We start from the raw sequence: 27,676 nt of genomic DNA, 5'->3' as shown, positions 1-27,676 counted from the left end.
CTGACTCGCTTAGTTCAATTTGAGTCCAGACCTCACCCAATTTTAACACTGCATGATGACGGTCACCACTGAAAAGGTCATCAATAAGGTCTTCACAGCCCACCTTCGGAGTGTATATCAGACGCCCGACAAGACAGATCATCTTGCCCTTTCGGACTTCCTAGCGGATTTGCACCTCTCGCGGCTTGGGTCTGAGGAGCGGCAAACTCTGGGATCCCCTCTAATCTGAAACTGTTGAGCCCTGTTGGAAACACTGAAGATGGCCAAGTCGCTGAGAGGCAATGGGATACCAGCAGGATTCTACAAGGCATTTGTGGGGCCTTTAGTAGATAAACTGGTAACAGTGTATAATGAGGCCTTGGAGAGATGGGTGCTTTCTGATACCATGAGCAAATCTCTCATTGTGATGATCCCAAAGTCAAGGAACTATCCCCTAGAGGCGCAATCTTAGCAGCGGCTATCTATGTTGAATGTCGTTCAATAAATTCTTAGCCATGTCCTGGCATTGAGTTTACTACCATATTTGCCACAACTGATCAGTCCGGCTTTAACCCTCACAGAAATACTTTATGTAATATACGCCGCCTAACCCATGTGTTACATACTTCTGTGCCCTCGCCTTTCTTGATATCGAGCAAGTGTTTGACTCAATAGGATGGGGATATTTCTGCCAGGTACTCAAGGAAATGGGGCTAGGTGAGAGTTTAATTCGATGAGTGCAATTATTATACGTTCACCCAGTGGAGAGAGTTAGGACAGAACGATTTGTGTCTGAAGTTATACATCTACAACGCGGGACGAGACAAGGATGCCCTTTATCACCTCTGATTTTTACTATTGCAATGAAGCTCCTGGCTTGTCGTGTACAGCAGGTACTGAGGGGGTAGGACATCCAGGTGGGCCATACTGCACATATAGTTTCGCTACATGCGGATGATGCCATGGTGTACCTTCGCCAGCTGGGATACTCAGCCCCTATCCTATTAAAGGTTATGGACTAATTTGGTAAGCTTTCCGGTTTGCACATGACAGTATGAAATTGGTTATATTTACCATAGGGCGGCTGCTAACCGTGCTCTCACACCGCTTGCCAGAGGTGGGGATTCCTTGGAAAACTTATAGTGTTAAAAATTTAGGCATTCATGAGATGAACAAAGGCTGTGTCATCTGCAACCTTCAACCAGCAAAAGGCTTTAGAAACTCCCTACAACTCTCTTTTAGAGGCAATATTTCCCTACTAAAAATGGTTATTTTGCCCAGATGTTTGTATGCCCCTCAGTGCTCCATATACGAATGTCCTCACCAGGTTTTTTAAGACTTAGATAAACTTCTGGTGCACTTGCTGTGGGCCAGTAAATGTTGTAAGATCGGGCTGACTATGCTGCAAAGAGGGTGGGATAAGGGAAGTATGGCGCTCCCGGATCTCGAGGTATGTTATCTGGCAGGTCAGATTCAACATGCAATCCACTGTTTGGACGCTGATAATAGCTGGGAAAGGTCTTTGCTCACTGGTACACATGAGGGTCACCAACTGGGTCAGTTGTTGATGCAGGGTGTGGGTGTACGTGATACACTTCCCCACATAATCCAACTGCTATGTACACTGTGGAAATGACTGGTGCGATGGATACTGTGCCAGGCACCATTCATTCCCAAACTTGATCTATGGATCATACACCCCTTTGTGCAGATTGTCCAAACAATGTCCATCAAGAAATGGAAGGAGGAAGTGTGCTTAATGCTCTCTGACCTGTACGAGGAGGGTGCTTTGTAACAGTCCAGGATGCCACAGATAAATTTGGACTCGGTACAGGACAGTTTTTGCAATATGCGAAGATTGTAGCCACTGCGAGAGAGCTGTGACCATCATTACCAGAGGCTCCTGAATCCTCACATACGCTGCAAACACTGATCGCCATGGCGTGAGGTCGCAAACTAATTGCTCACATATATCGTGCCCCACAGGCAGATAGGCTGTAGCCACTTCTCCAACTTAAAGAGGTCTGGCGCCAAGCCAATAAGGAGCCTATTATTACCAGGGAGTGGAGTAAAAGACATAAAACAGTAAGAAATGTTGCACTTAACACTAGGTTTAAGTTGGTTCAATATAATTATGTTAATATGATCTGCCTTTGAAGGCTACACAATATTTACCTAACCAGATCTTTTGCTTGCTGCAGACAGTCGAATGCTGACTCAATAATTAAAATATACTGGGCAGAAATACTGGCACACACAAAGTCACAGGGTGGGAGATTGCATTCACACTTAAGCAGTGTTTGTTGGTATTACTGCCTTATAGGGCCAAAAAAGCTAATCTGGAAATGAGCTCAATTAGGCCTTGTAGCGACAAAAAGGCGTATTGCGTTACATTGGTTGAGTGCACGACACTCCCACCCCCTACTCTCGATAAAAACCTGGGAAAAGAAGCATTGGAATGAGCAGGCGCAGAAGAGGTGTATATGAGAAGGAAAAGACAGGATGAGAAGGAAACAGAAGACCTTCTCTCATGGGGCGTAATGATGCATGAGCTGGCCATCCTTGGGGAGGAGGACTCTCCGTAGCTGTGTAAGGGTGATGGACATTTGGGGGGGGAGAATAGGTTTGTTGTAGGGGTGCATACACAACGCACAGACAGATTGATCAATGGCTGAGAACAGTGTGGATAGGCTTAATACATGGCTTTTAAATACTATACTAGGGAGAATGGAGTTAATCACTCTGTTTATAACCTGCAAAGCACCATATTACATATGTCTGACCGAGGGTGAGTGGCAGGGAGTGTAGGAAGTTGGCTCTGTATATACTATCTCAAAGTGAGAGATAGTGTGCAGAGAGTCCAAGGGTTGCCCTTAGAGGTTGATAGTAGCAAAATTAGATAATACTAATGCTCTATTTTGTGGTGTTGTGGTCGAGCAGGAGGCTTATCCAGAGGGTAGTGTTAAGCATTTGTTGTACACACACAGGCAATAAATGAGGAGCACACACTCAAAGACTTAACTCCAGGCCAATAGGTTTTTATATAGAAAAATATATTTTCTTAATTTATTTTAGAACCACAAGATTTGAGGTAAGTACATAAAATGCAAGGTACTTCACACAGGTAAGTATAGAACTTTGATTTAAAACAGTAGTACACACAGTTTTGGTTAAAATGGCAAAAAGCTATTTTGAAAGTGGACATTGCAAAAATCATTAGTTCCTGGGGGAGGTAAGTATTGGTTAGTTTTCTCAGGTAAGTAAAGCACTTACACAGTCTCCTGGGTATAGGCAGCCGACCGTTGGGGTTTCAAGGCAACCTCAAAGCCACAGCACCAACAACACAGGGCTGGTCAGGTGCAGAGGTCAAAGGAGGGCTCAAAACACATAGGCGCCTATGAAGGAAAGGGGTGCTCCGGTCCTAGTCTGCTTACAGGTAAGTACCTGCGCTCTTGGGGAGCAGAACCAGGGGTGTTTTGTAGAGCACTGGGGGGTACACACACAAGCCACACAAAACACACCCTTAGCGGCACAGGGGCAGCCGTGTGCAGTGTGCAAAGTAGGCGTTGGGTTTGCTATTGAAAGCAATGGAGGGACCCGGGGGTCACTTAGGCGATGCAGGCTGGGCATAGGGGGGCTTCTCGGGCCAGCCACTGACTGGGCTAGGGTGAGGGCCACCTACTGGTCACTCCTGCCCTGGTAGGTGGTTCCTCTCGGTCCTGGGGTCTGCGGGTGCAGTGCTTGGTCAAGGAGTCGGGTTCCTTTGTTACCAGGCAGTCGCAGTCAGGGGAAGCCTCTGGATCCTCTCTGCAAGCGTCGCTGTTGGGGTGCAGGGCGGTCAACTCAGGGTGTCCACATCATTGGAGTCACCTGGGAGTCCTCTCTGCAGTGTTGGTTTTCCTGAACTCGAGCCGGGGGCGTCGGGTGCAAAGTGTGAAGTTTCATGCTTCCGCTGGCAAGGAGAGTCTCTTTGAGAGTTGCTTTAAAGTTGCAGTTTCTGAACAGTGCTGCTGTTCTTGGGAGTTTTTGGTTCTTTATGTTCAGGGTAGTTCTCCGAGTAGTCAGAGGTCGATGGTCCCCGTCCGATGCGTAGCTGTATAGGTTCTTTGAGTCTGGAGACAGGCCTGTAGGGCTGGGGCCAAGTCAGTTGGTGTCTCCGTCGTCTCTGTGGGGCTTGCAGGTCAGCAGTCCCTCTTCTTTCCTCAGGTTGCAGGAATCTGATTTCCTGGGTTCAGGGACGCCCCTAAATACTAAATTGTGGGGTGTGTTTAGGTCAGGGGGGCAGTAGCCAATGGCTACTGTCCTTGAGGGTGGCTACACCCTCTTTGTGCCTCCTCCCTGAGAGGAGGGGTGCACATCCCTATTCCTATTGGGGGAATCCTCTAAACTCAAGATGCAGGATTTCTAAAGGCAGGGGTCACCTCAGCTCAGGGCACCTTAGGGGCTGTCCTGACTGGTAGGTGACACCTCCTTGTTTTTCTCATTATCTCCTGCGGGCTTGCTGCCAAAAGTGTGGGCTGTGTCCGGAGGGGCGGGCATCTCCACTAGCTAGAATGTCCTGGGGTGCTGGAACAACTGGCAGGAGCCTTTGAGGCTCACCGCCAGGTGTTACAGTTCCTGCAGGGGGAGGTGAGAAGCACCTTCACCCAGTACAGGCTTTGTTCCTGGCCACAGAGTGACAACGGCACTCACCCCATGTGGCCAGAAACCCGTCTGGTTGTGGCAGGCTGGCAGAAACTGGTCAGCCTAGCACTAGTAGTCGGACTGGTACTCAGGGGGCATCTCTAAGATGCTTTCTGGGTGTATTTTACAATAAATCCCACACTGGAATCAGTGTGCATTCTTTGTGCTGAGAAGTTTGATAAACTTCCCAGTTTTCAGTGTAGCCATTATGGAACTGTGGAGTTTGCAATTGACAAACTCCCAGACCATATACTCTTTATGGCTACCCTGCATTTACAATGCCTAAGGTTTTGCTTAGACACTGTAGGAGCATAGTGCTCATGCAACTATGCCCTCATCTGTGGTATAGTGCACCCCGCCTTAGGGCTGTAAGGCCTGCTAGAGGAGGTGACTTACCTATGCCACGGGCAGTGAGAGGTGGGCATGCCACCCTGAGGGGAGTGCCCTGTCGACTTAGTCATTTTCTCCCCACCAGCACACACAAGCTGTGAGGCAGTGTGCATGTGCTGAGTGAGGGGTCCCCAGGGTGGCATAATACATTGTCGCGTGGGCTCTCATTATCCTAAATGAGACTACTGGATTTCTAGGCAGCAGGATCGATAACGGTGTGGGGGACTGAGTCTGACCCACTTGTAAAGAACTCTGTCACCCTAAATCCGGTTTTTGCTCCGGCTAACTAGCAGTGCCTCATTTCTCCCACGGGGAAGAAATGATTAGGCAGCCGAGCGCATGACATCTTTGGAACTTCTCAGGGAAGTCGTGGTCATTCAGATCCAAACCAACTCTCTCATTTACAATATGATCTCATATACAAATGACAAAGACAGTATAAGTTTTATATAATGTTTTAATAAAACGACTGTATTTTAGATAATAAGGCGTGAGCCGCAATAATCAGAACAATACAACATAGTAGGATTGAAATAGTCACCAGGAGAGTAAAACATAAGAACAAAGCTATCATAGTGCCTAATAGTTTCTACTCTCCCTCTGCTTGTTCTGTTTAGAGCACAGCATGTTAAGCTTCTAGCTTGCCTTTCTGAATCACTGGGGAGACATCAGCTCTCATACCTGAGCAAAGGCCTGTGATCTGGTTCAGCATCTGCAACGAGGCAGTCAGCGTCTAGTTGTGGGTCTCTGGTCGGAATCTCCCTCTTGCATGTATTGGGACAAGGAAGTGATTTTATAACTAACATGTCATTGTGATCACAAAATGTCCCTACGCAGGAATGCCAAATCTAAACTCCTACCACGTCTATCGGCAATGTACCAGACTGTATCCTTGACTGAAGCACAGAGTGAATATGTTATGGAGAACTCCAGTGCTGAAGTAGGCAAAACAGTGTGATATGAATAATAAACAACACCGTAGAACTGGCTATTTGAAAAATAACAGTACGAAGCCTAATAAAAAGCATTTAGAGCAAAGTGCACAGAGGTTCTAAGCTGTCAGCAAATGAATAAAATACATTCAGGCCAAAGTGCACAAAGGCCTAAAGCCTGAAGCTAATGCGCAAAGGATACGTAAAACTAACCACACTACACCCTCCCCTTGTTGGTAGCAAGTGGTTCCAATAATATAAAAGCATGCCCCAAATATAAACAATATATTTCGACAAGGTAAGAAGACAACAAAGTCATAAATTTAGGAAACATGTGACGATAATGCCAAATTCAATATAGTGTCAATTTTGCAGGAGAAAATAAAATAAAATTGTCATACAGAAGCAATAGAACGTAGGAGCTCCTCCACTTCGATATATGTTAATATCGGAAGATCCACGCCACAAAGTACCATGGAGCAGGTGTGTTCCAAAGCCCCAAAACCATTCAGGGCGGCACCCCGTGCAGGGCCTATGAAAGAGACAATACCATCTTTCTCCAGGAAGGGAATCTCATAAACCGCCTCACGAAGCAAACGCAACCGTAGTGCACAAGTCTGGGAATGAGCCCTAATCGGGAACATCAACAGATCAGGATCGACCACTGGAGGGCGCTGCAGTGAGAGACAGAAAGCCAGTGCATGTTTAAACGAGCACCAAAGGCACCGAAACACGGGTTGCACACAATCCAAAACCGGTCTGAATGACAGAGACCAGTCACACTCCAAATGGCCCAGGAGTGTAGCTCCAAAATGCTGCATCATGCGTTCACGACACAGCTGCGCTGACGGGAGCAGCAATATAGGATCGCGTCGTGGCGGGACAGCCATTGCGAAAAAATAGCAACAATAGCAAGACTCCAGCCAATAAAGCCAAAGTAATCGGGAAACCCCCAAAAATGCTTCCAAAAATAGAGTGTATAGCCGAAGGTATCAAACCGAATATGGAAGAGAAGATGTGAGCGAAACCAACACCAACGGCTTTGAAAAAATGAGCAATACCAGCAGTGCTGGATGCATTAAATATACGTCCCACAAGTTCACCGAAGTGACTTGGAAAGTTAGTATTCAAAAGGGACTGTATCTCCGCTGATGACCTTGCCACCTGAAGTGCGTAGGTCTCGCTAGCAGATGTAAGGGCCACATGCTTTTGAAACAATAAAGCTTTCAGCCGACTCAACTTGTCGAAATCAACCTTGGAAGTAGCAATATGAGGCCAGATGTCCGCAACCTCCCTAATTTGAGTGGGGGGAAACAACACATTCCCGCAGCACGTAACGGCCTTGTTGACAACGTAAACTATTCCGGCACGCATGCCACAGCAGCGTTCGTTGTTAAGAACAATGTAACTGCCGTTAGAAAGCACCTGTAAAGTGTTTTTAATAACCGGGACTGGAACACCCTTCAAATAACAAGCTAAGTTAGCAATCGAAGCGTTACACGCTCCGTGCAAGGACAGCTGTTTACAAACCATGGAATGGCTGACAGAAGCTTCGCATTCGCTACTGCTAAGAAAAACCTCCCTCAAACCATTAACACATCTGTATTGAAAGGGAAGCTCCCACACCTCGTGTATGTAACTGTCTCCCAATAGTTCATATCTACCCACCGGAATGTGCTTCAAACAAGAAGTAGATTGCAGAGTGTAGATAGGCAAATTAATAACCCCATGAATCAACCACTCAGCTGACGGAATCTCAACCACCGTGAAAGGCAGTTTCTCCAATTTCTCAATATTCAACATAACATATGTTGCTTCCTTTTTAGCCATCAACTGTTGTTGACGAGTCAAATTGAAGGAGATAAAGATCTCTCTGGCACGAATGTGCTGCCATGGAACGCGACCCGCCTTCAAGGTTTGAAGAGTCCAACCCAGCTGCATGATGGAACGCGTCTGACTCTGCCATGATATAAAGAAGACATGTCCGATTTAATAATGTCAATAGCAGAGGAAACAATGCTGTCAATCGTGTAAACACGGTAAGAAAGGGTATGCATGCCATTATCAACAACAGACAAAGTCTGCAGCAGATTTTCCTGATCAATCTGCCTCAACCGGGCTGCAGCCCCCTGTTGTGAAAGTTTTCAAATCTCATTATAAACTTCGTATAAAAACCTTTTCTTCTGTGGTACCTTGGGACCTGACAAAAAATCTTGTAAATCAGTACCATTAGACAGTAACTTGAGATGTGACTTAACTGCATCCAGCGTGGATGACTTCAACCATTGTTGACAAAGCTTCCCCACGCTGTACGTAGTTATAATATCAGCATGTTCTGGTGAAATGTAACGAGGGTCTGCCCTACTAGTCCTGAACCCCCCTGAAGAGGTGACAAAACTTTGATGACACTTATTAGCGTCTACAGGCCATAATAACCACCCGCCCGGATGTAACGATGAAGTGTTAAGCGTACCATTCTGGACCCAATGTGTATATTCACTAAAAGTAGCATTCACATAGTGCTGCCAGTTGTTTAATTTGGAAGGGACAGGTATACTAGGCAAATTCAACTCTCTAATTGTCGCCAAGCCCAAACAGCTAGTCTGTTGTACTGTGTCATTGAGGAAAATCCTCTGCACAGGGATAATACATGCTCTAAATAATGTATCCCTGCCTTGCATCTGCCAATTTTTCGTACCCCAAACACTTTTCAAGTCAACAGTCTTTAAGCAGTATTCATATCCCTCGACCGAAAGTTTAGATACAAACAAATTTGAATATAGTAATTTAGTATCGGTCAATAAAATTTGCTTATTAGAATACGGTGCAACTTTAAAATAGTAAGACTTAGCATTCCGCTGATCATGCCCAGAAAAATATGCAAATTTATCATAATACGTTTTCGAACTCCCTTGTGGAGGAGTCGAGCAATGTTCCCATTGCACATAATTAAATATGGACTCAGGGCTACTAGCTTTATGAATAAAGTGGTGTCCATAATAGTTGTAGCAAAACATGTCACCATGATTATCTCTAAATTGGTAAGCATCTTCATCGTCATAGACAGTATAATATTGCAAATCTGTTAGCATAGAATATACTGTCTTCACATCCCAATCATCAGAAACAATGCCTGGTATAACAATATCATTCATTGATAACTTGAGGACATACGGTATTTGAATCAATTCAGTGGGACCATATATATCAAACATTACTTTATCCCAACAATCCCATCCGGAATCGGTATTGCAGAAATGTTCACATTGGACAAGTCTCTTCGAACCATATGAGACGAAAAATGTGGTCTCAACACAGTCTCCACGTGCTCAATGTCAGATCGATCAGGAAGAAAATGACCATGTATTACTAGAAAAAAAGTAACCACAAATCCCAACCATAAAAAAAGAGTCATTACAGCCATAAAAAGCCACAAATAGTTCCAAGGAAAAACTAAATATGTGCGTTTAAGCCAACTCAGCAGCTTACGTGGACCTCGGACAGAAGGCATCGAGGACGAGGAGCTGGACACTGCTTCATCAGCGTCGTTGAAGCAGCCAGAGGCAGTTCTTGCAAAAGGTGCAATTGTGAACAAAGAAGCAGATGGAGGCTCTCTCCTAGGCACGCTATAAACCACATGTTCAGAAACATCAGTAGAACGTACAGCAACTTGATCAAAAGATTCCATATTAATCGTCTGTGGAACAATCGCAAGATCATCTTCCACCCTCCCCAAGCTCGGAGAGGAAATAGCTTCGGTGTAAATCACCTGCAGCGGGACTTCTTCCCCAGTAGTGAGAGGGATGCCGGAACTACTGGGTGTCCCTCTTGGTCTGCTGTGCATAATCGGCCACATGTTGTAACTTGACATTATCAATGGAAACAAAGCGATTTCCTTTGGCCCCTTGCAGCGGCGGTAAAATCACAGTTCTCGTGCCGCTCACCCCTAACACAGGGACAGGTGCTTGATTAGAAGGACCAAATTCTTTCTTTACTGCGACCTTTTCACGCACTAGATCCCCAATCCTGGGTATCCAACCAGTAGGTGTTACTGGCTCATCCTTAATTCCTGAGGAGGCAGCACTTGCAGAAGAGTTATCTTCATGGAATTGTTGTAAATCCTGCAAAACAGTGACACAATCATTTATGTCAAAGGGCGTAACTGCCGCCTCCACACCAGGACCATCTAGATCAGGAACATACATTTGTGTTCCAAACAGGCACTCATATGAAGTACGACCCCCCAGTGACCGTCTAGGCAAGTTATTAAGTGCTCTCTGTACTCCATATAGGTGGGCTAGCCAACTATGACCCGTACCTATAACCCTGGCCGTTAAGGATTGCTTTAAATCACGATTTAAACGCTCCACGACAGAATTTCCCTCGGGATTAAATGGAGACGAGAATTGGAGTTGGACCCCCAACGAAGCCATGGTGTCCCTGAATGCCTTAGAGGCGAAAGCAGGGCCCTGGTCCGAATGAAAAGCCGCAACTGCAAATGTATCGACAAAGATGCGCAAATCTTTAATAACAGTCCGAGCGTCAGCCGAGCGTTGTGGCCATACCCACACAAATCTGGAGCACGAATCTACAGCAACCAATATATATTTGTATGCACTATCTGGTGTCAGCGGACCACAATGATCCAAGTACACACACCGTAACGGTTTGTTTGAAATCAGAAGGGGTGTCTGCTGCGGGCGTCTAGCCGACAAAGCTTTAATTTGTTGACAGACGTCACAACAAAGGACATACTGCTTTGTCTCTTTATAGAGACCAGGCCACCAGTAACGAGCCTGTAAAAGTGAAATCGTGGCAGCCACACCACCATGTGCAGATGCCACCCCCTCATGTGCTGCAGAAATTAATCAAGGTCTCTCAATTCTATTGGGTAGTTCACGTACACCAATGCCTGGAATATTAACAACAGCATTTAGCGCACTACTCAAGCAGTAACCATATTTAGAAGGAAATCCTTTAGGAAACGGCGTGCCATCAGCCGTAGCTTTTATGGCAGCCGAAATCTCTGTGTCTGGTTTGGAACTCGAACGAGTCACTGCGGCCACAGTGGCGACAGCCACTGCCGACTTTGCGGCTTCATCAGCCAAAGTATTCCCAGCAACGTGTATTCCAACGCGCTGGTGTCCAAGTGTATGCACAACATGGACCTTAGGAAGCGTTTCTTTCAGATCCGCAACCTTACCCCACAACAATTCATGTTTAATGGTGTTGCCTTTAGAATCTCTGAACCCATTCAACTTCCAATAGTGCAGATATTCATTAAAAGACTGAACACAGTAGTAGGAGTCACAGACCAGCAAGGTCAAAATCGCCGGATCCGCGTGCTCCAACGCTAACAATAGAGCTTTGAGCTCAGCCAGCTGCGCCGTGCAATCTCCCAAGGTTTTAGTATAAGTATGTCGGGGGCAGAACACTTCCCCCTCCATAGTGTCGCTCACCACCGCACATGCAGCAGAATACTGTTGTTTAGTCCCAACCGCTGGTTGCGCAGAGCCATCGGTATACATGACCACCTGATATTGGTCAATAGGCAATGTTCCAGCAGGAACTGGGTACTCTATTTCATATTGAAGAAATTCTTGAGTCTGCAGTTTAGGGTCAAATATGTAATCTAGATCAGTGGCTGTCAAAGACGTAGCCCATTGTATCCATCGCGGGTGTAATGCTTTCGAATTAGGAACACTCGCTTTTGTAACAGCCTCTAAGGCCGGAATTGGGGAAACGAAAATGATGCGTTGGGCAAGCGGTCTTTCTTTAATCACAGCCATCTGTACTGCAGTGAGTATTTTCTCAGTCTGTGCAAAACGTTGTTCTGCAGCAGAATACAAGTGGGACTTGTATGCAATCAGGACTGTCTCACCCTCATTAAAGGTGACATATGTAAACCCAACAGCCCCAGGTATCACCCTGATGACTAAATGTGTCTTATTGTCCCGTGTGTGTAAGTGTTTAACTGCTAAGAGATCAGTCTGTAACTCTCGCAGTATGTGTGTATGCTCAATCGTCCAAAATCTACTCGAAAAATTTGGGCGAATCAGTTCGTATAAGGGTTTTATACGCGTAGCATAATCAGGAATGTAAGTTCTGCAAAAATTCAGAAACCCCAACAATGACTGGAGCTTCCGAACCGTATTAGGAGGCTGCAATAAAGCACATTTCTCCAAAAAATGTGGCGCTAGGCTCTTGCCCTCACTCGACAACTCATATCCCAGGAAAATGACTCTGAGGAAGGCAATCTTTGATTTCTTAAAATTAAACTTATAGCCAATATCAGCAAACCCCACAACAATGCGCGATACGCGCCTTAGATGTTGCAGAATCTCATCGTCTGTCAAATATATGTCATCAACATATGATAACGCTTCAGGGTCCAACTCGTGCAGCATTTCAGTCACACGAGCCGAAAACAGTCCTGGGCTATTCTTATACCCCTGAGGCAAACGCCAAAATTTTTCTGAGAGCCAAACGCACTGAAACTGGTATAGTCCCGACTTTCGGGCGCTATATTTTGGCAGAAAAATCCATTCGAGATATCCAACGTTGTTTTGTATTTCTTACGCACTATATTGTTCATAAGCGCTGCGCTATGTGAATTCTGTATTGCATATGTGCGTGTATGACTATTCAAATGTCTGTAATCCACCACTATCCTATATAAATGGTCCGGTTTAGCAACTGGAAATAAGGGATTATTCATTGGCGAGACACAGGGCTCAACTACACCCTGGTACTCCAATTGTGTAAGAATTTTCCTAACCGATGCCCTTGCCTCAAATTTAATAGGATACTGCGGCTGTGGCTGAGGTGTGCCCTTTATTGGAATTACATGATAAGGTGATTGTCTATCCCACCCCACGTTATTTCTATATAGGGCGGGAGCCTGTGCTAGAGCCCATGTTTTACCATAGGACTCCGCTAGCTCTCTCGGAACAAGTGGTGAGAAGGAAGGTACTATAACATCCTCCCCAACCGGACAGTCGCGAACAAAGTCAGGTGGCCAATCCTGTTCGGCCAACAGAACATCTCATGATTTTACCACATGGTCCCAAAAGATGGCGTGTACAATGCGGTCAATGTCCCCTTCTAATCGTAGAGTCACTTGATATACTTTATCAGGATCAGAGACTCGCATGTCCGCCGTTTCGACTTGTATGAAGTCATCAGTTGCTTTCACCTCCAGACTCGGGCGAACTATTGTGACCTCTGCCGCGCTGTCTAACAGTGCTAACGCCCATGTCTTGTTCGTCAAGAGAACTCTCTTCTTGAGCGGAATGTCTAACTGAGACTGCTGCCACTTTCTTCTTTTTAAATTGCTGTTTTTGTTGCAGCGGTTTCTCTTCTTGTTTAACAGAAACCTCCGCTCAGCGTTGTGAATCCTGTCTCGGTTTCACGTACTCCGTCCTCCGCTCTGACCGCCCACCTCTCTCACTTCTCTTCTCTGAGGAGTCCTGAAAGGAACGAGATTGGCGTGTATCAGTATATTGATATCTATCAGGCGTCTTCAAATTATCCCTATTCCTGAGATTATACCTATTCTGCAGGGTCTCCGGTTGCGGAGACTGTCCCCCATCTTTTTTAGGTGTTTGCTGTTTCTTTTCCCAGCGCTTTTTTGTACCCTCAGGTTGCTGTTGCTTAGCATTATCTTTATTATTTTTACCCTGCAATTGGAGTTTCTGCGGTCTAGCCCCTAGGCTATCGCAACCAATACTTGAATATGTTTCAGCTATTATTCTCGGAAGTTTCCGCTCTTGATCAATCTGCGGAACATCCCGAAGACGCATTCGCACTGCTAGTGCTACTGCCTCTCCCTTGAGATTACTCAAAATAATAGAAGAAACCACGGCAAAATTGCCCATTAACTGCATGCCCAAATCTAAGGCAGGTGCAGCCCCATATTCATCTTGAATTTGTTTAAGAACTTCCGGCAAATTAGCTAAAGTCGGTGTACCGTGTGCTGTAGTGTAGAGCGCGGCAAACACCGTGCCCCAGGTATTACAAAGGTCCACCGGGGGAACCATCCCATACGGCAAACACATCGTCAAAATTCTATGTTTATCCTGAGGTCCGGTATGGGGAAATACTGCTTCCAGCGTATTAATTTTTTGCGCCAGCCAAAATGGAGTCTCCTCACGTTTAGCCGGTACCTTACCCATAACTGAGTGTACAGTGGCCGGATTGATTCCCGGAACCACTGCTTGTGGGTGCGCCGGAGCAGCACGCGCTGCATTAGTATTTAATGTCTGCATTACAAGCTGAACCAGTCTTCTGTATGTTGTTGCTAAATCTATATATAAACGACGCACATCAGCCACTGCCAAATTTGCAACCGCAGGATATGGTGTGTAAGTAGCCAATAAAGGCCAGGTCGGACCATCATTACTCAACGGACCTAACCTCACTTGTGCTACTGTATGTGGGAGGGCGCCATCAAGCCAATTATGGTGTTCTTGATAAGATAGAGGTATCTCTAAGTAAGCGTAAGCCCTGTATTGTCCAGGGACATTCGCAACAGTGTATTCGTGAAAAGTATTTGTACCCCCATCAACTGCTGGAAATACGACCCAAGAATAAAAAAGGTCTGTCCTATAGGCTGCATGGGCGTCCACCACAAAAGTGACTGGACCCCCCTGGACTGTCAGTCCATGTGCTATCAGATGTCCTGTGAGCGGGTGACGCATATTGATTGCTATATTCACTACATTAGGATTCGCCATTTGTAAAAAATAGCTCTAGGTCAGAGAAGGCAATATCGGGGTTTTTCCTTTCAAAGTTCAAGCTTGAACAACCAACCACTAAGCAATAGGACGTACCTATCCCGTGGTGGCGGAAACCCTCAGCCCCACGGACGTCTCCGCGTACGGAACCGAGGAGTCAAAATATATATGAGACCGAGAGAGTCAGTCGGACCTAAACATTAGAGCCAGACCAATCGTTGGCGGTGCCATGTCGCGTGGACTCTCATTATCCTAAATGAGACTACTGGATTTCTAGGCAGCAGGATCGATAACGGTGTGGGGGACTGAGTCTGACCCACTTGTAAAGAACTCTGTCACCCTAAATCCGGTTTTTGCTCCGGCTAACTAGCAGTGCCTCATTTCTCCCACGGGGAAGAAATGATTAGGCAGCCGAGCGCATGACATCTTTGGAACTTCTCAGGGAATTCGTGGTCACTCAGATCCAAACCAACTCTCTCATTTACAATATGATCTCATATACAAATGACAAAGACAGTATAAGTTTTATATAATGTTTTAATAAAACAACTGTATTTTAGATAATAAGGCGTGAGCCGCAATAACCAGAACAATACAACATAGTAGGATTGAAATAGTCACCAGGAGAGCAAAACATAAGAACAAAGCTATCATAGTGTCTAACAGTTTCTGCTCTCCCTCTGCTTGTTCTATTTAGAGCACAGCATGTTAAGCTTCTAGCTTGCCTTTCTGAATCACTGGGGAGACATCAGCCCTCATACCTGAGCAAAGGGCTGTGATCTGGTTCAGCATCTGCAACGAGGCAGTCCGCGTCTAGTTGTGGGTCTCTGGTCGGAATCTCCCTCTTGCGTGTATTGGGACAAGGAAGTGATTTTATAACTAACATGTCATCGTGATCACAAAATGTCCCTACGCAGGAATGCCAAATCTAAACTCCTACCACGTCTATCGGCAATGTACCAGACTGTATCCTTGACTGAAGCACAGAGTGAATATGTTATGGAGAACTCCAGTGCTGAAGTAGGCAAAACAGTGTGATATGAATAAAAAACAACACCGTAGAACTGGCTATTTGAAAAATAACAGTACAAAGCCTAATAAAAAGCATTTAGAGCAAAGTGCACAGAGGCTCTAAGCTGTCAGCAAATGAATAAAATACATTCAGGGCAAAGTGCACAAAGGCCTAAAGCCTGAAGCTAATGTGCAAAGGATACGTAAAACTAACCACACTACAACATGCTGCAGCCCTTAGAGACCTTCCCTGGCCACAGGGCCCTTGGTACCAGGGGTACCATTTACAAGGGACTTATCTGTGTGCCAGGGCTGTGCCAATTGTTGGAACAAAGGTAAAGTTTATGGAAAGAACACTGGTGCTGGGGCCTGGTTAGCAGGTCCCAGCACACTTTCAATCATAACTGGCATCAACAAAAGGCAAAAAGTTAGGGGGTAACCATGCCAAGGGAGGCATTTCTCTACAGAGAGGGTTAACCATTTCAGTTGTTTCACACTGTTTGGAAGTGAGTTATGAAAATGTTTGGCACAAATTCTACGGTATTACTTATTTGGCCTATGGAAATGCTCTATTCATAATGTATCTCTATAATTGTTCCTTACGATGCTGCTGCACGTGTCCAGGCAGCATTGTATTGTCTCAGTCTTGATTTTTTTTATTGATACTGTAAAATGTTGGTTATTCAAAGGCCAATAAAGAAATATCCCCCAAACAATTGTGAGGTTGAGGTGCTGCCGAAATAAAACAAAAGTACAATTTAACGTGCTAAGAAATCTGATCTATGGTAGTCTTTATGGAAGTAGGAGAGCTCAACACTTTCACCTCATTGACTAAAGTTTTTTTTTTTTCTTCATTTTTTCAAATGAAGTGGATGTGCTACTAAACAAACACTTGGTCTGGGCTATGGCCATTTTAACACTAGTTGCTGCTATTTAAAGTTAACTGGGATTCCCAGCCTAATGACTGGGAATAATTCTAGCAGGTAAATATGTGAAACATACCAATACTGGAGAATTGGCGTTTCAGGTAAGTTGCCCATTTATTGACATGCAAGAAGTTTGAGGTTCATGCAATGTGAATATTGTTTTATAAATTTACAGAATGATCATGAATAAAAAAAAAATCCCAAAGATTTCCCTTAGGACAACACTGCTATTTAATTTGCATAGTAAAGGATAGCAATTTTTAAAAATTCTTAATAGTTCTGCATTGCATTTCCTTTCTTAGGGATTTGGACCTGAACCCTTTTAACTCTTGCGTCTAGCCCATGGACCTGATTCTCTCTATACTTAACTTCTGAACTCCATTTCTGTGTTCTTTTATTGTTAATTTTCTAATTAAGTTATAGTGACCTTGTTATCAGTTCAACTCTGGAACATCAGCCAAACTGGAGCACTTCAAAAAAAGAAAGTCTCCAGACTGGGGGGTGGGACCCCCTAGTGGGGCCTCAATTGAACCGCCCTATAAAGCCTATCATGTGCTCTACTGACTGAAAACTCCACCCTACCTCCTCCTCACATACCTCTGGCAAGCATGCTCACCCTCTGCAAGAGAGACATGCTGGAGCTACAGGAAACCATGCACTAGTCTTGCTGATGCATGGTCCTCCACTGCCATCAGTATTTAACCCTGGCTAACCTATTGTGTATCAGTATTACTTTTAAAGTGTTCAGGTAACCAAGTAATAACTGGCTGAACATCACGTCATGTGGGAGACGCCTGCATGATCAGGGCTTCTGTCCATATTCTTCTTGGGTTTAAAATGTGAGAGCTATTGCTCCTAAGGCTTGCTTCCAACCTCTTCCAGTTTGGCACTGCTCATTCCTAGCGTCAAAGTAAAATTGTGTGAATATATATCATGTACTTAAGTAAGCTTAGAGAAATCATCAATTTCCATAGCTACCATTCATATATAGCCACCATGTCACTCATAGTGTGACCTTGCACCCCTACAGACTGTAACCAGCCTGATTTTCCCATTTAATGTGTAACATCAACAACTGAAGCATCCTGTAGGGAGTTATGGTAGTTATTAACCAAAGTAGGTAAAATAGTTGCTGGTTCTGCACACCAGATTAGTAGTTGGTAATATACTGTTTGTTATTGTGCCCTTTTTCATCGATCGACCTAAGCCTCCAAGTGGGTTTTATGATATTCACTTATAGACTTGTTTTGTTTCATTTGTAATGTATTTAATTGCTTTATTAATGGTTTCAGCTTTAAGCCATACAATAATAAATCAACAATTAATACATATATTTTTAAGAATAGCAACTATTCCTCTCTTCCTGCTTAGACATACCTATGGGAAATGACAAGTGGCGTTGAAGAAATTCCACCTGGTATTGTAAACAAGGAAAATGTTATCTTCGGAAATATGCAAGAACTGTTTGAATTTCATAACAAGTGAGTAGTTTTGATCCAAGCCTTAATTTTATTTTTATGATCCATATGCATTATTGAAAATTCATTACCTGCTGTGCCAGATAAAGAAAACAGACATAAAGTGAAATGAAAAGAAAAAATAATTCTAAATTTCTTACTTACACAGATGTGTTCTCTTGTCGCCTGTAAGCAGTCTCCAAATGTGTTTTTGTAATTCAGTTATTTTATGTGCCTTACGATGGAAGCTGTTGCTACCCTTGCCTCTTTGTTTAGAATATTAATGGTTTTGATCACATATTCTCAGTTGCTGGCAGACATTTTGGCTCAAAATAATGCTATTATAAGACACCTGTCTGTGAAAGTGCTCAGACATTCATGGATTTGCTTCCTTCATTATATATGCACAAAAACCCAAGGTAGTCTGCCTTTCAAGGGGACCTCTTCATATTGGTGTCTGACAAAATTTCAAGGCTGTAAAATGTATGTCACCGGAGTGTCCTAGTTATACTTATAATTTGGTTCTTGGAGTTAATGGGTTTGAGGTTGTGGAAATGAATATTATTAATGTAATCACTTAATTTACAAGAGTGTTAATATTGCAGGTAATTTTATTCTCAAATTAGACCCTTCATTTGCTGATTCTGATGAGTGAATTGTTTTATAAATGTAATGGTCCTGTAGCACAGTTTCCTATATATATATATGTGTATATATATATATGTCCTTCATACATTCCGTGGAGGGCAACAAACTTGTAAGTTAACTGATTATGTTTTTGTCTCAGTTCTTAACTTAGAGGTTTATTGGCACTTTGGAATAGCAATACAAGAAGACAGTGATTATTGGCCAACTGAGGTTATTTTATCCCTTTTGTCCGTTGACACCTTCAGAAATACATGTTCTCCCTATTGCAGTTGAGTATCCTTGCCACTTTATATAGCCAGTTATGTAGGAAGTTGGCTCTGTATATACTATCTCAAAGTGAGAGATAGTGTGCACAGAGTCCAAGGGTTAAGTTGATAGTGGCAAAATTAGATAATACTAGTGCTCTATTTTGTGGTAGTGTGGTCGAGCAGTAGGCTTATCAGAGGGCAGTGTTAAGCATTTTTTGTACACACACAGGCAATAAATGAGGAACACACACTCGGAGACTTAACTCGAGGCCAATAGTTTTTATGTAGAAAAATATATTTTCTTAATTTATGTTAGAACCACAAGATTCAAGATTTGAGATAAGTACATACAATGCACGTTACTTCACACAGGTAAGTATGGAACTTTGAATTAAAACAGTAGTACACACATTTCAGGTTAAAATGGCAATCAGCTATTTTAAAAGTGTACACAGTGCAAAAATCAACAGTTCATTGGGGAGGTAAGTTTTGTTAAGTTTCTCAGGTAAGTAAAGCACTTACACAGTCAGTCTCCTGGGTATAGGCAGCCCACAGTTAGGGGTTCAAGACAACCCAAAGTCACCGCACCAGCAACACAGGGCCGGTCAGGTGCAGAGGTCAAACGAGGGCCCAAAACACATAGGCGCCTATGGAGAACAGGGGTGCTCCAGTTCCAGTCTGCTAGCAGGTAAGTACCTGCGTCCTCGGGGAGCAGACCGGGGGGTTTTGTAGAGCACTGGGGGGGACACAAACAGGCAGGCACACAAAACACACCCTCAGTGGCACAGGGGCGCCGGGTGCAGTGTGCTAAGTAGGCGTCACTTTAACTATTGAAAGCAATGGAGGGACCCGGGGGTCACTTAAGCGGTGCAGGCAGGGCACATGGGGGCTTCTCATGCCAGCCACCGACTGGGCTAGGAAGAGGGCCGCCTGCTGGTCACTCCTGCACTGGAAGGTGGTTCCTCTCGGTCCTGGGGGCTACGGGTGCAGTGCTTGGTCCAGGTATTGGGTTCCTTGTTACCAGACAGTCACGGTCTGGGGGATCCTCTGGATCCTCTCTGCAAGCGTCGCTGTGAGGGTGCAGGGGGGTCGACTCAGGTTACTCACGTCTTTGTAGTCCCCTGGGAGTCCTCTCTGCGGTGATAGTTCTCTGGAGCTCGAACTGGGCGTCAGGTGCAGAGTGAGAAGTCTCACGCTTCCAGCGGGAAGAGAGAGTTCTTTGAAAGTTGCTAAAAAGTTGCAGGGCTGTCCTCAGAGGTCGCTGGTCCCTGTCGGATGCATCGCTGTGCAGGTTCTGAGTCTGCAGCCAGGCCGGTAGGGCTGGAGCCAAGTCAGTTGGTGTCTCCATCGTCTCTGCGGGGCTTTCAGATCAGCAGTCCTCCTTCTTTCTTCAGGTTGCAGGAATCTGATTTCCTGGGTTCAGGGTCACCCCTAAATACTAAATTTAGGGGTATGTTTAGGTCTGGGGGGCAGTAGCCAATGGCTACTGTCCTGCAGGATGGCTACACCCTCTTTGTGCCTCCTCCATGAGGGGATGGGGGCACATCCTTAATCCTATTGGTGGAATCCTCTAATCTCAAGATGGAGGATTTCTAAAGGCAGGAGTCACCTCAGATCAGGGCACCTTAGGGGATGTCCTGACTGGTGGCTTGCTCCTCCTTGTTTTCCTCATTAACTCCTCCAGCCTTGCTGCCAAAAGTGGGGGCAGTGGCCGGAGGGGCGGGCATCTCCACTAGCTGGGATGCCCTGGGGTGCTGTAACAAAAGGCATGAGTCTTTGAGACTCGCCACCAGGTGTTACAGTTCCTGCAGGGGGAGGTGAGAAGCATCTCCACCCAGTACAGGCTTTGATCCTGGCCACAGAGTGACAAAGGCATTCACCCCATGTGGCCAGAAACTCGTCTTTGTGGGGGAGGCTGGTAGAAACTGGTCAGCCAAGCACTAGGAGTCGAACTGGTATTCAGGTGGCATCTCTAAGATGCCCTCTGGGTGTGATTTACAATAAATCCCACACTTGCATTGGTGTGAGTTTATTGTGCTGAGAAGTTTGATACCAAACTTCCCAGATTTCAGTGTAGCCATTATGGAACTGTGGAGTTTGTGTTTGACAAACTCCCAGACCATATACTCTTCATGGCTACCCTGCACTTACAATGTCTAAGGTTTTGCTTAGACACTGTAGGGTCATAGTGCTCATGCACATATGCCCTCACCTGTGGTATAGTGCACCCTACCTTAGGGCTGTAAGGCCTGCTAGAGGGGTGACTTACCTGTGCCACAGACAGTGAGAGTTGGGCATAGCACTCTGAGGGGAGTGCCATGTCGACTTAGTCATTTTCTCCTTACCAGCACACACAAGCTGCGTGGCAGTGTGCATGTGCTGAGTGAGGGGTCCCCAAGGTGGCATAAGACATGCTGCAGCCCTTAGAGACCTTCCTTGGCAACAGGGCCCTTGGTACCAGGAGTACCATTTACAAGGGACTTATCTGTGTGCCAGGGCTGTGCCAATTGTGGGAACAAAGGTACAGTTTAGGGAAAGAACACTGGTGCTGGGGCCTGGTTAGCAGGGTCCCAGTACACTTTCAATCAAAACTGGCATCAACAAAAGGCAAAAAGTCAGGAGGTAACCATGCCAAGGAAGGCAGTTCCTTACAACTTAGATAACACAAACCTGACTGGATTTCAAATGTTGTCCTTATGGTAGAGGAATTCTTGCAAATACAGAATAAAGTTTATTGCATTGTACATTGGTGAACAAGGTAGTGGTCTGTCTTGAAAAACTGTTTAAGTGGAGAAATTGTCCGAATGTTAATCTGAGCTTGGCCCGCTTAGAATGTTTAAATAAATCATGTCAATTAATAAAGAGTAAACTGAGAAAAACATAGAATTTGTTAAAATGAGAGTTTGGTTTGTGACGTTCAGAGTTCAAGCATATTCTGGCACAGTACAGATAAATTACTAGGGGAGAAAAAAATATATGAATTAGTGTACAGTGGATGAGGTTATTCAGACTGGTGACTGAAGGAAATTGTGAATTGGTGCTACTCCAGGGTTCCCACTGCTTTGGTTTTCTCAGTCACTGTAGATTTCTGGGTCCTTCTAAATAAATCTTTATGGCCATGTGATAAGTAATTATACAGAATTCATTCTCTGTCCAGAGTATAATATTACTTCTTGAACATGAGTAGAACATTGAGGCAATTTACCAGCAGTGTTGTTAAAATTCACTATAAATTGGTGTGCTCAAAACCTTTTTTTGTTGACGGTCAGAAATTGGGTGTTTTCCTGAGCAGTGGAAAGGGTGCTACGTTCGATTCAATATACAAAAGGGGTGATGCTAACTTTGTTTCTAATTACAGGCTGGTAAGTCTAATCAACATCACTGCCAACGTACCATCAGGTTCTGCAGCATCTGAATGCTTGGATTTCCAAGCAAAATGTTTTCTGCTGAAAAGGTGGCTTCCGGGGCAGCCACACCACAATAAACCACTGATTTGCTCTTTGGGCTATAGCGTGAAAAACGATAGGTGCATGCGGGACTTTATACTGTTTTTTTACATGGCTTTTCTTGTGGTGGATAGAGAGCAACTCCTTGAGGCCTTTTTCAATTATTCATACTTCACACACATCCAAATTAGGCTCAGGTGGACGTGGACCTTACAGCTTGAAATATTGAACAGATTTTGTTGTACAGTGGTTTAAAACAGTGCTACGTGTTGGGGCCTTCCCTGTTTCGGTAATACCTGGCTGATTACATTCATAGAAAGATTAATTTTCCCAGAATAGGAGAAGCCATTGTGTCATGCTATTATATGAAGATGGTCTAGCTATAATGAATCACACTTCAGTCAGTCTGCAGAGGAAGATTATGGCTCTTCAGGAGTATTTTTGGGAAGAAATATAGGAATGCTCTTGGCAGCTTGCTGGAAATTCTGTGAAATGCAGTCATTTTCCTACTGGTGAAAGCCAATAAGTAGTTAAATTTAGGGCCAAGTTTTCCCATAATTGGAGCTTTTTTTGTTCTGCTAATAACTTTGGTGCCATTTGACGAATCTTCACAAATTTTTCATAACTCGTACATTAGTTAGTTAAGCTGCTGTTTGGAAAGTTCCAGGTGGTTCATCAAGCTGGGACCAAGGAAAAAGGGGGTGGGGGCCCAAAACCCTTCCCCATGTAATGTCTATGGGGATTTTGCGATTGTTGAACTTGACCATAGCCCTAACTGCTGAAAATTTAGCAGCAAATTTAGCAGAAAGATAGATCATGGTCCAGAAAGATCTGTTTTCGTTATTTGGTGCAAATATGTTGAGTAGTTTCAGAGTTATTGAAGGGAAAAAATATAGATATCTAGGGATGCAGACCCACCCGTGGGGCATCTGCGGATCTGGGTGAAAAGCAAGGCCCTGTTTGGCCGGCCACAACCTGAGAGGAACGCTGCAGCCTCCATTCTGTTTGGCACGTGGGCCTAGTGAGGGAGAATCAAAGTATAAAAACCCATAAGGGGTCCGGATAATCTGGAGGGGTCCTGGGCAAAAAGTGCAAAATATGTTTTTAGGCTGATCCGCGGTGCTCAGCGTGGGCCCTCCTGTGTGACTTTGCAAAGGATCCACAGATCCAAAGTACCCAAAAATATGTTTTAATGTTAGATATACGTACATTTTGCCTATGTTTTAATCCCTTGTATACCATTCTTAGTGTGGCATCTTGAATTACGGCCAAAAAAGTGACTTTTGACTGCATATTTGTAGGAAAATGGCCCTTGTTGCAGTTACACCCCCCACACTTTGCATGATATTGATGTGCTGACTTGACTGAGAGTGTGGTGGAATCCTGCTAATCAGGCCCCAGCACCAGTGTTCTTTCCCTAAAAATGTACCATTGTTTCCACAAATGGCACTCCGCAGTCCCTTGTAAAATGTACCAGGGGTACCAAGGGCCCTGTGACCAGGGAAGGTCCCTTAGGGCTGCAGCATGTGTTGTGCCACTCTCAGGGACCCCACATCTAACACATGCACACTGCCATTGCAGATTGTGTGTGTTGGTGGAAAAAAAAAAAGCAAAGTCGACATGGCATCTCCCTCAGGGTGCCATGCCCACAAAACACTGCCTGTGGCATAGGTAAGTCACACCTCTAGCAGACCTTACAGCCCTAAGGCAGGGTGCACTATACCACAGGTGAGGGCATAGCTGCATGGGTACTATGCCCCTACAGTGTCTAAGTACATTCTTAGACATTGAAAGTGCAGTGTGGGCATATTAAGTATATGGTCTGGGAGTTTGTCAAAACAAACTCCCCAGGTCCATAATGGCTACACTGAATACTGGGAAGTTTGGTATCAAACTTCTCAGCACAATAAATGCACACTGATGCCAGTGTTGGATTTATTAAGAAATGCACACAGAGGGCATCTTAGTGATGCCCCCTGTATTTTATCCAGTCCCTGAGTGCAGGACTGACTGGTCTGTGCCAGCCTACCACTGAGAGACGAGTTTCTGACCCCATGGAGTGAGAGCCTTTGTGCTCTCTGAGGCCAGAAACAAAGCCTGCACTGGGTGGAGGTGCTTTACACCTCCCCCCTGCAGGAAATGTAACACCTAGAGGTGAGCCTTAAAGGCTTAGGCTTCGTGTTACAATGCCCCAGGGCACTCCAGCTAGTGGAGATGCCCAGCCCCCAGACAAATGCCCACTTTTGGCAGCAGGTCCAGAGGGATAATTAGGAAAAACAAGGAGACCTCTCCACGACGACTCCTGCAGAGGGAATCCCGAGGACTCCCCTGACCGCGACTGCCTGGACGAAGATAACCGAAGCCAAAGGAACCACTGCACCCGCTGCCCCCAGGCCTTGGAGAAACCGACCACTGGTGCAGCAGTGACCAACAGGCGGCCCTCTTCCCTGTCCGACCGGTAGTGTGCCAGGGACACCCCCTGAACCTCGCCTGCAGCGCCTGAGTGACACCCTGGGTCCCCACATACAGTTTCATTGGAAACCCGATGCCATGTTTGCACCCTGCACCCGGCCGCCCCAGTGCCGCTGAGGGTGTGGGATTGGTGCCTACTCTTGGTGCCATTCCAGTGCTCCTCTAATCCCCCCTGGTCTGCCCTCCGAACCGCGGGTACTTACCTGCTGATAGACCGAAGTCCGAGTACTCTGTGTCTACATAGGGGCCCCTGTTAATTTGGCTCCTCTTTGACCTCTGCACCCGACCGGCCCTGTGTTGCTGGTGGTGGGTGTTCAGGGTTAACTAGAACCCCCAACAGCGGACTACCTATCCCCAAGAGACTGGAACTGTAAGTTGTGTACTTACCTTTAAAACTGTACTCTATTTTCTTCCCCCAGGAACTGTTACGAAAAATGCACTGTTTCCACTTTTGAAATAGATATTCTCTGTTTACTTAAAAACTGTTTTCTTTGCTAAAGTGAACCAAAGTTACATTGATATCTATGTTGCGTTCTTACCTGCAACAGTATTTATTTCTGAACTGAATCTTGTGGTTCTAGTAATAAAGTAACAAAATAATATTTTTCTGTATAAAAACCTGTTGGTCTGGAGTTAAGTCATTGAATGTGTGTTTCTCATATTGTCTGTGTGTGTATAAAAAATGCTTAACACTACCCTCTGATAAGCCTAACTTCTGGACCATGCTACCACAAATAGAGCATTAATATTATCTGTTATTGCCTCTGTCAGGCCTCTTGGGGAACCCATGGACTCTGTACACACTATGGGGGTCATTACGACCTTGGCGGGCGGCGATAGGCGGTAACCGATGTGCGGCCGCCAATGCGGCCGCACTCACGCGGCCCCCATTATGACATTCCCGCTGGGCCGGCGGGGATGAGGCTGCAACATAGGAGCCGGCTCCCAATGGAGCCGGCGGTGTTGCGGCCGTGCGACGGGTGCAGTTGCACCCATCGCGCTTTTCACTGTCTGCTATGCAGACAGTGAAAAGCTGCCTGGGGCCCTGTTAGGGGGCCCCTGCACTGCCCATGCCAGTGGCATGAGCAGTGCAGGGGCCCCCAGGGGCCCCAGGACAACCCTTACCGCCAGCCTCTTACTGGCTGTGCAAACCGCCAGAAACAGGCTGGCGGTAGGGGTGTCATAATCCCCAGGGCAGCGCTGCCCTGGCGGATTATCACCGCCGGGGCTAAAACGGCGGGAAACCGCCGACCCCGGCGGTGCGACTGCGGCACTTCCGCCGTGGTCGTAATAGGGCTGGAAGCACCGCCAGCCTGTTGGCGGTGCTTCCGTCCTTTTAGCCCTGGCGGTCTCGGACCGCCAGGGTCAAAATGACCCCATATGTCTCATTTTTATATAGTATATACAGAGCCAGCTTCCTACATTGGTGGATCAGTCATGCAGTCTACGACTTTGCATTTGCTGGACTACTCAGCCAATACCTGATCACACAACTACAATTCCAAAATTGCCTTTAGAAAAGTGATTTTTGAATTTTGCCTATTTTTCCAAATTTTTTAAAGTCCTGCTAGGGCCTTAGTTAAGTCACCTTAGCATTTCTTTTTAGATTTAAAAGTCATTGTAAATTAGGGATTATTAACTAGAAGTAGTTTTTGTTCCTAAAAGTAATCCCCAACTTTAGTAACAAAATGAGTAGCTCAGAGGACATGGTGATGTAACTCAACCTCACCCCTTACCTCCATCTTGGGATGAGAGAGTTAAGGAGTGTCTGCAGCCTCAGGAACATCAAAACAGGTTCCAACCCTACCAAGGTCAAGCTTCAGGAGCTCTTGGAAGAATGTGCAAGGGACTACCCTGCTGAGGAGGAAGACCTCCCCTCAGATGGGGAAGAAGTTAGGGATCAGGAGGAAGAACTCCCCCCTCCTAACCTAATTAGGGAGACCAGGGTTCCAAGATCCCTGTCTCTAAAGATAGTACTCACAGGATCTGGATCTTCCTGAGGGGAGTGCAGCTCCTATGAGAACATTGATGGTGGCAGCAACATTAGAACTAGGGACAGAGAGTATTCTGACAACCCAAAAATCCCTAAAGGGATAGTCCCCAAATATGAGGATGGTGATGACATTACCAAGTGATTCATAGCCTTTGAGAGGGCAAAAGTCTCTCTGGGGAGCTCTCCTGTGGAACTGTTTACTGGTAAGTGTAGGGACAGGCTCCTCATACTAACTGGTGCAGATGCTGAATCCTATGACCTCATGAAGGCTACCCTGATTGAGGGCTTTGGATTCACCACTGAGGAGTATAGAATTAGGTTCAGGGAGGCTCACAGAACCTCAAGCCAGTCCTGGGTTGATTTTGTAGACGTCTCAGTGAAAACACTGGATTGTTGGGTAACTGGAAATGAAGGGCATGACTATAATGGGATTTATAATTTGTGTATGAAAGAACACGTTTTAAGTAACTGCTTCCATGAAAAGTTGCATCAATATCTGGTAAACCTAGGTCCAATTTCTCCCCAAGAATTGGGAAAGAAGACAGACCACTGGGTCAAGACTTTGGTGACCAAGACTTCCACTGGGGGTGACCAAAAGAAAGGGGTTACAAAGCCTCCCCAGGCGACAGTGGGTGACACTCCTAGAAGTAAAGAGAAAGAGCCCTCTGTAGGCCCCCCAAAACACTTCCAAAACAAAAGTGGGTACCAAGGTAAGAACTGGGACGCCACTAAAGCATGCTGCCACAACTGTAGACA

General features: G+C 45.4%; 1 protein-coding gene across 7 annotated transcripts in view; it reads left to right on the top strand.

Moving 5' to 3' along the window:
• Positions 1 to 27,676, top strand: part of TRIO (trio Rho guanine nucleotide exchange factor) — a 3,522,386-nt gene that overhangs the window by 1,479,354 nt on the left and 2,015,356 nt on the right. For all 7 annotated transcript variants that reach the window (XR_011200906.1, XM_069219639.1, XM_069219640.1 and 4 more), the window contains exon 25: positions 18,028 to 18,137. Coding sequence is in view for 6 of the 7 variants with exons in the window: in XM_069219639.1 (XP_069075740.1) it covers positions 18,028 to 18,137 (110 nt within the window). In the remaining variant the exon portion in view is untranslated. The remainder of the gene's footprint in view (positions 1 to 18,027; positions 18,138 to 27,676) is intronic.

Source organism: Pleurodeles waltl, chromosome 2_2 (assembly GCF_031143425.1).
Source record: "Pleurodeles waltl isolate 20211129_DDA chromosome 2_2, aPleWal1.hap1.20221129, whole genome shotgun sequence".
In the NCBI taxonomy this organism is placed as follows: domain Eukaryota; kingdom Metazoa; phylum Chordata; class Amphibia; order Caudata; family Salamandridae; genus Pleurodeles; species Pleurodeles waltl.
The sequence above is the reverse complement of the archived record's forward strand: the minus strand, read 5'-3'. Positions and strand labels throughout refer to the sequence as shown.